Genomic DNA, 14162 nt, shown 5'->3' on the forward strand with positions numbered 1-14162 from the left:
TTGTTAGAGTTCATTGAGGACATGTGGGGTTCTGGTGCTGTGAAGAAGGTGGATTTGCAACATCCCGACAGCTAAAAATACACAGGGGTAGAGAAGCAGTCAGCCAGCACTCACAGGGGACTCAGGGTCAGCCCAAGTTCCAGCCAAAGGCAGAGGTCTGACACTATCAGTACTCCAGCTATGAGAGAAATCCAGATTTCTTCATAGACACAAAAGAGAAATTTGTGGAAAGAATGAGTGCCATCTTGAACTGAGAGCTGGTAGGGATGCCTGAAAGGCTCCACTTCCTAAACACAAAAGGATCTGATCTGATCTCCCTGGCTTTTTTCTGTTTAATGATACCTGTATTCACTTCTGGGTTTAGGTTAGTTCTTTCTGCCATCTTTAACCCCCATAATTCACAGCATTAAGTGAGATTCAAGTGTGTTAACACCAACATCTGAGCTGAACTCCAGAGGCTGTGAAATTTGAATGGAACCAAAATCAGGAAAGAATATTCAACCAAAGTTTGCTAAAACACCAGTGAGGGCCACTGAAGTGGAAAGCATAACTCTGTTAGGGCACAAGGATCAAGACCAGTATTCAAGGAGACTGGGTGATGCTCTTGGTCTTATGGTTTAGTTTTTGGAAGTCCAGTGAGGAGCAGGGAATTGCCCTCTTGATCCTTATGGGTCCCTTCCCATAGCTTGAGATATTTTATAATTCTGTGGTTCTTAGCAGCAGAACAGCATGAAGGTGTGTAAAACCTAAGTGAACTTGCTCAGGAGCACTCCCGGTTATTTCAGTAGGCTTTGGATCTAAGCCAGCCCTAGGCCAGGTCCTGGTATCTATTGCTGCATTCCTATGGATTTGGCTGAACTGACATCTGGCCACTGTGATAAGCCTTTAAAAAAACAAATCAGTGCAGATGGGGAGAATCTTTTGGAGGTCAGCACACAGTGTAGTATTTTTCACAGCTAAACTTTTCCTCAAGCACTGCTAAGTGCAATTCTCCTGCAACTTTTAGTGGCAGGACAACACCACAGAGTCCCCATCCTGCTCTCCTGTCTCCTGTCCAGCAGGCAGGTGGTAAAAGCAGGGTATAATCATCCATCTGTTTGTGAGTTAGGATGTGAGTTTATTTGTAGGTGTCAGAATTCAGCACAACGTGGAGAATTTCAGTGCATGGGTTCTCACTTTTCTAGAAGGAAGGAGGTTTCTGACAGTAGGGTAGAAAGGAGCAGAGAAAAGGACAAGAGGAGCCACAGCTCCCAGTTTTCATCATGAATCTGCTCGTTCTTTTCTTGTCAGCTTGGGCACAGGTTGAGGCATCTCTCCCAGCTCTGGGGGCATCTCAGGCTGAAATTCAGATCTGAACACTCAGTGGGGGACACGGTCTGAATACCCCTTAAATTGTCTCTACATCATCTCTGGATGTTTGGGATGTAGGGAGCAGGAAAGATGAGAAGGTTTGCACAGACCTTGAGGTGGACAGTAACCCACAGGGGAATTATTCACTTCCTCTTGGTAGGAACCAGGATTTGATGCCCACAGGTTGTGGGTTTACCCCTCTTTTTTATTTTCTAATTCTAGACTTCAGTGGCCACTCAGTGCTCCAGCCCAAGGATCATGAAAAATCCTTAAATCCTTTTCTTATGAGAGGCTTGGGATTCTGGGCTTTCTCTCCTAACTACCTTTTGATTTTCTTTCCAAATGATATTTCACATCTTAGTTAGAACATCCTTAAAACAGGGGGATCTACAACTGTGAACTATCAAACTTCTTAATATCAAACTATTTTCTTAATACCAAACTATCTTTTCAGAACCAGAATCCATTCCTATTGTTTCTTACTTTAAGGCATATTATACCAAGCTTTTAAGAATGAAAAAAATAAATGGAATTCTGGAATAAAAAAAGAAATGGAAAAGTGTTTCCTTGAGCTCACGGGCAGCAGTGAGAGAGTTAAAAGTGGCTGCAATATGATCTTCATATGTACAATGAAACCTCCTTCCCAAGTATGCAAGCAGCAGATAGTACAGGGACTTGGATAATGGAATCTATTCTGATACGATTTAGCCTTCATACAAATCCAATTTGCAAGTAATTTAAAGTAAGATGGATCACACAGGTAACTCTGGTGTTGTCTTTGCTTGTGGCCTGTGTGCTGCCAGAGGTATTTCTGTATCTGCAAACAAAGATGGGCTGGGAATTCAAAAATGGAGGAGCCTGATAAGGGGCCATGAGATTCAGATGGACCGAGGGTTTTGAGCTAACAGGAAATGCAATTTTTTCACTGATGGGTGCTGCAGTGGGAAGAGCATCACTTGCTTTAGAGTTGTTGCAAAATAGCTTCTTGTCTTCTCTTTGGGCTGAAACAGCACAGATTGGGCCACAGAGAGTTGTTTTAAATAGCACACTGGAGAATAAGACATGCTGCAGGTCTCCAGGGCTTTTCTCCTGTCCTGTGCCAGCAGACACAGCCATGGCTTGTGACCCTCTCTGGGGTCAGGGATGGGTTCAAAGGAAATTATGAAACTGCCCTTGTTTAGATCCCTCTCTCCCAGACTAGTGAGTTCCTCTTTCCAGGGCAGATGAAGGAGAGGCAGCCATAGCTCTGGGTTGGGAAGTGCCCTGTCAAAATCTTAAAGACAATAAGCAATTCCCTGGCCAATGGGAAAATTCAGGATAGGAATTCCAGCTACTTCTCACTCCCTGGTACACAAGAACCGGTCCGCAGCATTTTAATCAAAAAAAGACTGAAATAAATCCTAATTGACTATTACAAGCAGCAGTATTATCTGCTTCATATGCTTGTTCACATATTAATAATGTGTCTTTAAAAATCTCTGGTCAGCAAAACCATATTCCTGTCCTAGTGCTTCTCCCCAAATTATTTTTTTCCTCCACCTTTCATGCTGAAGAAGAATTTGGGAGAGAAGCACAGGGTAAAACCAGGGAGGAAACAGGTAAATCATTGCCCAGGCTCCCCTGTGAGATTATGAAGAGAAGCAATGTTGTTCTTCCAGGCTATAATCTGGATTAGTAGATATGGAGAGGATGCTTTGTCCTCCCCAGGGGCCTTTGGACAAAGGCCACTTAAGCAGGCTTTTTGGAATAACCAGGTGAGTTTTTTTCCCTAACGTTCAGAAACAGAGGCCCCAAAGAAGTAGGGCAGTTGAATGAAATTTGGTAGAATTTTAGAAGTGAAATTCAAGGGTCCGATATCTCTTTTGTTCTGAAGATGCAGTGGTGACTATGGTTTTTCTGCATACTGACTGGGAGGAAATAATTTTGTACCCCACTGATTAAATGAAGCTCATTCCATGACTGGAATGCTCCCTCCTGGGAGCATTTAGCTCGGATGTGATGAGTCTCCAGGATGACCAAGAGAGGCATGGCAGGGAACAGCTGGGACTGGTATTTTAAAAATAAAGAATTTTTCGTAGGATGGCAGTTATATTCATTTAGACTCCATCTTCCCACAGCCAAAGGGCATGAAATTGAAATATAAAACAAAATACAATTTAAAGCATCTCTTGAAACCAAAATTTGCTTTACCACAGAACTACAGCATCTTAAACTAAATAACCCAGTTGAAATGTTTGAACTATTTTGCTATGTTGTCCTATATGTAGTTTTCAGAAGCTATTATGTGAAAATTGCTTGAGTATTTGAAGCAGCAAAATAACTCTTAGTATTTCCAATAATGTAAAGAATTTTATTTTTTTGTTCAACTACATGATGGTAAAATCTTTAAAGTATTTATGGCTGAACAGCACAATAACAGAGTTCACCCAGTAGTTTTAAAGGATGGATGCCTAATAAAAAGGTTTAATAGTTCAAGTGGCATTTGAAATGATGCGCACTAATAAAAACCTGGGGCAAATGGCATCAAAGAGCAGCCTGAAAAGTGGATGCACCTCTCATTTGGCTGCGTTCACTCCCACTGTGTATGAATGCTTTCTACATTCAGACAAGTCTCATACTCTATTGTGTAATTCCAAATAACTGTGACTTAATTCTACAGGTATGTAGGAGAATTTGTGAATGTAGGCAGTGTTTCACCTCTTCGGACTTTCAGGGTATTGAGAGCTTTAAAAACTATTTCAGTAATCCCAGGTAAGACGCCCTGATCCTTACGTTTTGGCTCTCAGCTACAAGTGATTCTTTCTCTGTCTCTCTTTGTCCCTTTGATTGTTGTTTTTTTGGCTGGTGTTTTGTCATTGTCTGTGTGTGACTTTCCCTTGTTACAGATACATAACTGAATTTGTGGACCTGGGCAATGTCTCAGCCTTACGAACGTTCAGAGTGCTGCGGGCGCTGAAAACAATCTCAGTCATTTCAGGTGAAAATCAGGTTAAACACTCGGGCTGCAGTTAAAGCCTACATGCCATTTCCAGTAGTAAACACTGTAATTACCAAAGACTGAACCATAGATACTGATCAGGAAATGGAGGAATGTAGGGAATGTGACCTGTCAATAGAATACACTATTTTTCACATGTTTTTTTCCAAAATGGTTTTTGTGGGCAGAAGGAATGAGAGTGCCTCCAAAATTGCAGAGCTCACAAGTGCTGCAGTAAGAACAGTGGCTCGTGAATCACACACATAAAGTGCTCATCTGTGAACCCCAAGAAGATGGCAATGAAAACCTTTTAAAACCTTCATATATTGATTTTTAGAAATGGAAGGTTAATGACCTCAAAATGCATATTCATGTTTAAGAGCACATCGATAGAGGAATCTAAATCTGTGCTATGAGCTGAGGTTTCAAGACTGCAGGCACAGATAGCCTAATTTGTCATGGTGTTTATCCATTTGCATGTGATAGAAACACTGCTGAAATTTTGGGCCTTGAAGAGATTAGAAAACATTTCAGTGTTTATTTCGGTAGGTTTGGCATTTCCTCAACTCATATTTTTTCGTATTTTCAACATATGATTTCTCCCCTCCTCACCCCCTCAAAAAAAAGAAGAAAAATCACTTTTACTACACATCTGCTAGTGATATAAGCTCTTTAGATAATCTCTTATTATTAAAACAAGAATATTATTAAATAATTTATGCACAGTTGAGTCCACTGAGGACTAACCATGCAACGAAACTTTCTTGCTGAGCATTATCTATGGACAGGTCTCATTCAGCCTCAGTGTTTAACATCTCCAACCTGCATGACAAGGTAGAGAAGATAGCAAAAACCATGCATGGTAGATCCTATCTGTGATAATCCTGAACAGATGTTGGCAATTACATGTTAAAAATATTCAGAACTTTGAGAGAACTGCTCAGATTCTCACTCACAGATCTTTAAGGTTAGAAAGGCTTTTCCACCCACTCTCTTATACACTATAGTATCAATCTAAACAAATTGTGTAGTAAACTTGCAGGGATATGTATTAAAACTCATCACCACATGGAGCTAGAAATGATAATTCAGGAATGGAAGTGTTAAGAAAAAAATATATATCTGGGTCTAAAAGTTTGGTTCCTCGTTCCAATACCACAGTAATGGAAATCAGGGAAATTACTGGGAAAGCAAGGTACTTTTCATTGGAAGTGTGTGTCCAAATACAGGTTTTAAAGATTCATTAGGTCCTTGATAGTACCTGTCTTAATTTTTGTCTTTAAGTTTTAAAGAACAATCTATTAGCAGAGAGATTTGTGGGGATTTTTAAGTTTTCTCTAACAGGATTTCCATTGAGAAAGGATTTTTATTTTCCTGTGGAAATAGAGCTGAGCATAGCTTTACAGATCCTGTGAGATGACAGTGGCTACTCAGAGAGAAAGGCAGAGTTTGTTTCCTAGCTTCCTCTGATAGCAATTTGAAGACTTAACTTGGAGGGACATCCATCTCCAGGGGACACCTTTCACCTTAGATCTTGTCTCAGGCTTGAGCCCCTTCAGAGCAGAGCATGTCCATTTTTCTGAGTTATATATATAACAATTTTCTGCTGTCCTATATCAGAGGAGGAGCTGAAGCTTGTTTTACATCAGATGATAAGATATGACTTAGTGGGGGAAAAATTGAGTGCTGAGATTCAAAATATCCAGATTCAAATACACCAAAACCCTTCAGTGATATTAAACACTGAGTTGTTCCATTTGTTAGTTAATAGGAAAAAAAAAAGGAGTGTTATTTATTAAGGTAATGTATAATAACTCACATTCTCCTTTTTCATTCTGACTGAATATTTGATTAGTTTTTTTGATAACTGCATTTTTATGTACAAGTTCCTGAATTATTTGGTGACATAACTGCATGTAACATGCTAATAGAATGTCTGGCCTTTGATTTTATCATCAAGATTACCTGTGTCCTGAGTATTAAATTACAAATGTGGAGAGCTACAAATTGCCATAGCTGCCAGTGAAAAACAGACAAGGTGGGTTTTTTTCTAATATTAGCAGATAATTTCAGAGGGGTCAGTTCATCTTACAGTTAGGCATATATATTTTAAAAGACATATTGGACATGATGCTGTGGTTTCTCTGGAGATCAGTCTGAGTTTTTAATGATAACATAGGCTTATGCTGAGGTGAAGTATTTTCCCCCAGCAGCCTTAAAAATGAAAAGATGATGAGCATTAACATCTTTCATGAGATTTTTGGGGTTAATTGCCATAGAGAGAAGAAGGTGGTTGTTATTTTTGCTTCCTCTTTCACGTCTCAGGTGAAAAACACCAAGTTGTATTTTCCTTTGGAAATATCTGAGCTTTCCCTCAATAAAATTGATCACTTTTCCATCAGGTACTTCTATTTGCACAAACATGCACGGGCTTCTCGTGCTCAGTGAAATTGTTTACAGAAAGCCACAGGCCAAGCCCTCAGTGGTGTGAGGCTTCTGTCCAGCAAAGCACTTAGAGGCTGCTTTTCAAAGGCATTCTGCTTCACTTGGAATCAATGAGTTTCTCTATTGACTCCAGGGGGAGTCAGTAAAGCTGACAATTGGTGCTTTTAAAAATCTCACCTACCTTTAATGTCTGGCTCTAAGTGCTCAAGCAGGCACAGGGATCTTTAGAGGGACACGGGTTCTCAGGGCTGAAAAAGATCTCCCAAATTCAGAGTCCATTCTCCTGGCCTAAGGCTGCATTTAGCACAGCTCGAGCATGGCATGGTATTTATTGCCTGATTTCTTTGAGAAGCCCTTCAAAGGTGGAGGTCCCAGGACCTGGAGGTCCCAGGAGGTCCCAGGTCCTGGGAAGTCCAGGAACTGTTCCGGTGACTCATTGTTTTTGTTATTAGACGATTTGTCCCAGGTGGATGGTTCAGATCCAGACCCAACAACACAAATATTGGCATCTACCAGCCAGCCAGTTTCTCTCTCACTGGAGAGCTGGGGCTAAGTTTGGGTGCCGGAATGCTAATATTTCCTGCTCCAAATGTCCATGGACCTGCAGGTCCTGTCTCTGGATGCAGCCTCTCCCTCTTTTGCTTCATCAGATCTTTCTTGTTTCCCCTGGAGCTGTGTAAGACATCATGTCAGTGCCTAATCTCCTGTGGCAGAAGATCTCCATGGAACCCCTCAATTCTCCATTTTCTGCCCTGAACACACCCATTTCTTCCTGTTTTCCAGTTGCCCATGATATTGAGAGGAAAACAAGCTTTGTACAAGTTCAGGTGCTTAGAAATAGGTAACATTTTCTCTATGGAAGCATTTTAAAACCTTTAACTCTCAGTGATTTGATTTACTAATTGGCGTCTTGCGTGTTCCCATGACAACTGGATTCATTTGTTTTTCTAGCCAGAGAGGAACCATGGTCAGCAGCAGAACAACCCACTGAAGCCATTCATTTGTCTCCCATTAGCATCCCATTACCAGAGCATCCAAATCCCAGTGGGCTCAATAGGAACAACAACAGAGGGTCTTGAATCATATTTTACCCTCATGGAAATCACCGATGTTTTTGATAAGTACTAATTGAGATAATATAAACCCTGAGGTACACCCTCTCCATCAAAAGGCCAAAAAAGCAGGCCATCATCATCATCATCATCATCATCCCCAGGATTTTGAAAACTACCTGTGTGCAGCTGTATCCAGAGAAGCTCCCCTGCTCTTTCTGGAGCAGGCGTGTACACCACGGACATCTCACACGAAACGACAGGGTACCGGGGAAAGGTGACCTCATAGAAAATTGGGCCAAGGCACTTTGGGGCCTGATCCAGCTCCCCTTTAAGTTAGTGTGAGACTAAAGGCTATAAATAGTGCTGTGAATGTTATCCAGTGCCTCTGTGATAGCCAGAACAGAGCTCGGAGAACAAGAAATAAGACTGTGTGGAGGAGACTGACCCTCGTTCACTGCACTGAAATCCTGCTGCAGGGAGATAAATGTCACCCTTTTGGTGGGTAAATCACTTAACTCAAGAAGTAACTACCCCAGAGGTGAGAAACATATGGCATATTTGTGTTTTCCTTGGAGACTGGCCTGTCAGTCACTTTTCCACGCTAAGCCAGCCTGCAGGAATGCTGACACCAATTCAAGTTTGCCAGCACGTTGTTAAACTCTCTGCTGCCCCATGTCTCAGTAAGTAATGACAAAATACACTCATCAAGGGTGAGCTCTGTGTCCCTACATGCCTGTGACTCATGCAGACATTTACAGGACACAGGTGTATCCTCAGGGAAAGGAATGGGCTCGATGAGGACAACCCTGCTGCAAGTCACACTCTTTTTTTCTTTTTTTTGGTGTTTTTTTATTTTTCTTCTCCTTCCCGCTTGTTTCCAGACTGTGCACGAACGTGTCTGATGTTCTGTAGGTGATTGCCAACATCTGGTATGGATGTCATACTGAATTATGCTAATACTTCCTCACATCTCACATAAGGAATGGATGGTGTTTTGGGATCCTGCCATTTCTCATTGTTTGGTGTTGCTTGCATTTTCTATGGTTTCTGATTTGCATTTGAAAAATGATTATTTGATTAACCTCTGAATGTGATAATTTCTACCTGCCTTAACAGGAACATTTGGGCCAAATTCTTTTTGCTCTCTGCGGATGTCAGGCTGCCTACACAGCCCTCATTCCACTGATTTTGGATCTCGTGTTTTTTTCATGTCATGCAAGCAGGATTTGGCCCAGAGGTGTGGAAAGAAGTCAGTGATTCAGAAAAAGCCTGTTATTGATTTACTCCACAGGGAGTAATCTATAGACCCATTGTTACTAACAGCTGTAGATGTTACTCAGCTTTGGATCAGATCCTCAGTTTTTTCCTGCATGCTGCCTGGTTTGATGTTTGACTTGCAAGAATTAAGTAAATGCCTTTAATGCCCCATAAATAATATCTTCTATTAAGCTATATTGCAGTGCTCTCATTGGCACTATTTCAAAGGAGGATTATTTCTCCAGAAGATTTAACTGTGCTCTAAATTTGAATACATCTAGCATTGCTTTTACAAAACATGGGATTGATTCAGAGAGATGCAGAGCACCTGCAAGAAGTCCTGAGTGTCCTTAATTCCCCTCAGCCCTTCTGTTTTAGAGGCACAGATAGTTTAAATGAGCAATGAATTAAATATTTTCCATAGCCTTGGCACTTAGTTGTGTCAACCACCTTGATGGATGCTACTTAATTTTCCAAGAAAATTTTGGTTTTAAAGGGTGAGAAAAAACAATTCAGCTGTAAGTATAACACTCTCCAAATGGTTTTCCTGGAAAGTTTTAACAAAGGTCCAGGAGGCAGAGTACAAGTTATTTTTAAATGGTCTTTATTTACAGAAATTGTAGTACTGAAGAATCATCTTAAATTGTTCACAAGCTTGTAAGCTATGAAAACAAAACAAAAAAAAGTTAAAAAGGAAGTAAAGCAGAAAACCCTCTCATAAAGAAATTATTTGATACCTGCAAGGAATGAACTTGTAAAATGAAGAGTATAGAATTGCTATTCTATTTAAAACTCCAGTAAGTAATCTGGGAAAAACATGTTTCATGAAATGACCTTGAAATTGGCAATACTGAGGCCTGATTTTGAAAACAGAGTGTCTTTATTGGTGACTAGAATTTTGTAGGGTTTTTCTCTAATATTATCCCTATTCATATTAGGATTCCCATTGTCCTTGCCCTTATGAGTAAGAATAATTAGTGCACTTAGATGGTACAAATACAGACTCCAAGTTTGTATTTGTATTACAAACAAAAAAATGTTCTGCAGGGATTTCACAGCAAGTGTGGCAGTAAAAGGATTTGTAGTATTTTTTCCTTAAGACTCAATTTACATTTGGATTTCCCAAGTTTAACCAACTTCAGTAAAGCAACATCTGTGCATTCAAAGGACAACCAACAATAAGAATCACTGAAAATGTTTCAGAATATTAGATTAAAAAAATTTAGAATTCTAGTTTATTTGCAAATTTTTTCCTTGCCTCACTACTTGTATAAGACATGACTGTCTTAAATGTTTTATAATTCTGGACAAGGGTGACGCCCAGGAGTCCTTTCAGAGTTGGGCTACATCTAAAATTACTTTCTGTTCAAGTAAAAAATTTACTCAAGTCTAGATTAGCAGAAAAGGTTTTATTTTATTTTGGCATGAAAATAGGCAGCCAAGCCTACAGATGGGTTCAAAAATTCAAATCAGCCTTTTTCTAAGTATCTGAGTAGAACTGACCTCATTTGTAAAACCTTTTTCTGGTGAGGAGGAGAAGTAGCATGAAAATCCAGGTTTTGCCTGATGTTTGCCCTGCAACAATTTATACCTTAGTTTTGAGCAGAGCAGGGAGCTGTCTAACCTCACCCTCTTTACCATGCCGCAAACTAATTTTGGGGAGGCAAACAGAGAATTTAGTGGGAAGAGCAGCAACTGACAGAACCAGAGCACACAGCCTCAAGCTGCACCAAGGGAAATATGGGTTGGATATCAGGAAAAGGTTTTTCACAGAAAGAGTGATAAAGTTCTGGAATGTTCTGCCCGGGGAGGTGGTGGAGTCACCACCCCTGGGTGTGTTTAACAAAGCCTGGATGTGGCTCTGGGTGCCAGGGTTGAGTTGAGGGGTTGGGGCTGGGTTGGACTGGATGATCTTTAAGGTCTCTTCCAATCCAGACATTCTGGGAATTCTGTGAGCTCCCCACACCTGGTGGATCAGTGCGTTTTGGTTACATGGGCCATTTTACAGATGTTAATATCATTCGCAGATTAGCAATATCCCATGCAGGAGTGGAGTATTTTAGGCTGCTGGATGCAGGGACTGCTGCACCTGTTGGCCATTCCAGCAGCTCATCCTCATCTGAGAAACCTTGGTTTCCACTCACTTTAACCAGAGATTTTTAAGCAAAGCCAAAAGCTAATTTTGCTTTCCTATGAGTCCTGAAGTACATTTTCGTATTATTTCCAATTATGCAGCACTAGCTCAGCCTTTGTGGCTGCCAAACTCTTGGGGTGGAATTCCAAGGAACTGAGATTTAATGTGTGTGTTCATATTCAGTGAGCAAATCAATGTGCTTCTGAATATTGCCCAGGAGAATCCCTCCTGTTTCCTCTTTGCATTTTCTTTTTTTTTCTATTTAAATCAATTTTTCTTATTGCTGCCATACTGGTGACACAGATTATCAGAAGCACTTATTACTGCTTGCCAGTATTAATTAAATATAAATAGGAAAGAAACAACAAAATTGCCACCAATGTGCAGCTGATATTAATGTCCAGCTGCAACACACCAGTTTAGAGGAGAAGGGTCTTTTTTAAAAAAAGGAATGGGATTTTCTGTTGTAGTCATGTAATATTCAATCAGCTCAAACAGTGCTTATCTCCAAGAACACTTCAAAAGCAATAACTATCACTTGAGAAAACTGTATAATTATTTTTATCTGAATATTTATGGAAGAATAAAGTGAAGCTAGTGTTAAAGGGTGAAATAATAAAAGAGAAGCTAATTTGTGTGACCCAAGCCTTTGGTGTTATGCAATGGGATTATTTATCTACTTTGGCAGCATACTATAAAATGATTAACTTTGCCCAGGTAGTTTTGGAGCCTCAGGTTGTTTTACTCAAATAATTTCCACTGTATTTATTTGATTGCCTGTATTTGGCTTTTTTTCTAATCCCAAATTCTTGTTGTCTTAAGCAAATGAATTGAAGGCAGAGGAATTATTCATATGAGGACAGCATGTTGGATTTGGCACTAAAATATGTAAAATAATCAGGGAATAAACAGCATTTCCATACCTCTTCATCTGTTTATATTAGGGATAAAGTTATCAGAATCACCTGAGAGATTTAAAAGCAATTCACGTTCTCAAAATTCAATGGGATTTAGGCTTTACCGCCATTACTGCAGCTTCATGAAAATGTAAAACATTCCATATTTTCTTTATCCATGGACAGTTTCACATCTCACTGTCCCTCCATCCAGTTCTTCCCCTCCATTTTTAAACCAGTGTTTGTGCAATTCCAGGACTTTTGTCCAAAAGCAGGCCAAACCAGACATTCATAGCGATCACTTGTCTCTCATTTCTGACGTCCAGTTGCAAACACGTACTCAAAGCCCTCGAGATTTCCCTTTCCATGGAGATTTTCATCATGACAAGCAGCTCTCTGCGGACACATTTCAGTCTCTCAGTCTATAAACTCTTGGCTTTTATCTCCCTAGGGCTGAAGACCATTGTAGGGGCACTTATCCAGTCTGTTAAGAAACTTGCTGATGTGATGATCCTGACCGTTTTCTGCTTGAGTGTCTTTGCCCTCATAGGCCTCCAGCTCTTCATGGGCAACCTGAGACACAAATGTGTCAGGGATTACACCATGTTTAACTTCACCAATGGCTCCTTGTACTTGGATGGTAGGACGTGGAACAACTCAGAGGAATTTCTTAGTGATCCAGGTAAGCTCCTCTTTACCCTGTAACTGGTTTCTGATCATTTGAGGTTTGGGGATTTTTGTTTGTTTGTGCATTCTGGGGTGGTGTTTTTGGTTTGGTTGGGTTTTTTGGTTTGTGGGATTTTTTTTGGTGTTTTTTGTGTGGTTTTGTTTTTTGTTTTTTTGGTTTTTTTAAATTATTTTGGTGAAGATCTGTACGTGAATCAGCAAAATGTGACTACTGCCTCATCATGATGTCAATGTGGTTTTGAAAGACCTGGCTACCTTTCTCTGAATCTCTATGGTGCCTTCACAGTTCATGCTGAAAATACTTTTGCTGCTTTCCTGTGAAGTCCTCACAGATGATTTTCACAGTTTTAGGGGGCCTTGTATATTTTTAAAGCTCTGTTTTCTGGAATTGAGCAATAACATGAAAATTTCAGCTCTTTCTGTGGGGATCTGGTTTGCATGTTGTTTCTCTGAAGACAATTTGTAGCTCTTGCATTTCCTAGGAAAACTTCAACATTTGAGTTAATGGCCTTAAAAAATTTCAAAAAGTAAAACAAATCAATTCAATTATTAATCTGAAAAATCCCAAGAGATTTTTTTTTTAAGGAAATCTTTTGCTGTTTGGACCCAAGTCATTGTTTGGGTTGGGCCATCCTGTACAAACTCATGACCTTTTGTATTTTATTTATTTTAAGGAGAAAAATGAACCACATAATCAATCCATTAACTGGAGTTTTGGTTGAGAGGCAGTGTCATTCTGTTGTAGGGTAACTCTGCTCTGACTCTGTGGACCCTGCAGTCCTACATCTCCAGCCACCTGCACTATAAAACCCCCAAATCTGACTCGTGGGAGTTGGCTGGCTTGACCCAGGGCTCTGTTGAGCCAGGGGTTTGTCCAAGGGCAGTCCCTCCATTCCCCATGGGTGACTTCTGGCATTTCTGCTCAGTTCCTCTCCCTCTGGTCTGAGAATCCTGGAAGGAGTGGTATTAAGAAGGTTTCCTGTGGAAACCCAGGGTACTGGGAATATTTCCCTGTCTGCTCTGGGGTGCCCTGACCCCCAGGGGAGCACTGACTTTGACCTTCATTCATGGAGAAAGTTCCCTAAACTCCAGAATAGACCAGAATCCACTAAGGTGTGGAATAGATTATAGAGAGTAGTGTAGGTGTATCACATTGTGAGAAACTTTGGGTTTGGAATTTTTAGGATGTTGTGGATGGAAGCAAGATGGAGGTCACAGGGTGTCATCCTGGGTTTCTTCTTCATGCTGCTTCTTCCTCCTTCTTCATGGGTTTGGGTGGTATTTGTGATTGGGTGGAAAAGTCTACATTGCAGGCTTTTGGGGAGCAGTTATTGGGTTAAAAAGGGAAAAAATCTAGATGT

General features: G+C 40.4%; 1 protein-coding gene across 1 annotated transcript in view; it reads left to right on the forward strand.

The window, feature by feature from the left end:
- LOC115917405 (sodium channel protein type 5 subunit alpha-like) overlaps positions 1-14162 on the forward strand; it is a 215495-nt gene that overhangs the window by 52266 nt on the left and 149067 nt on the right. Inside the window, exons 6-7 of the mRNA XM_030971429.1 lie at positions 4236-4327; positions 12566-12796. Coding sequence (XP_030827289.1) covers positions 4236-4327; positions 12566-12796 — 323 coding nt within the window. The remainder of the gene's footprint in view (positions 1-4235; positions 4328-12565; positions 12797-14162) is intronic.

This window comes from Camarhynchus parvulus, chromosome 2 (genome assembly GCF_901933205.1).
Source record: "Camarhynchus parvulus chromosome 2, STF_HiC, whole genome shotgun sequence".
Classification (NCBI taxonomy): Eukaryota; Metazoa; Chordata; class Aves; order Passeriformes; family Thraupidae; genus Camarhynchus; species Camarhynchus parvulus.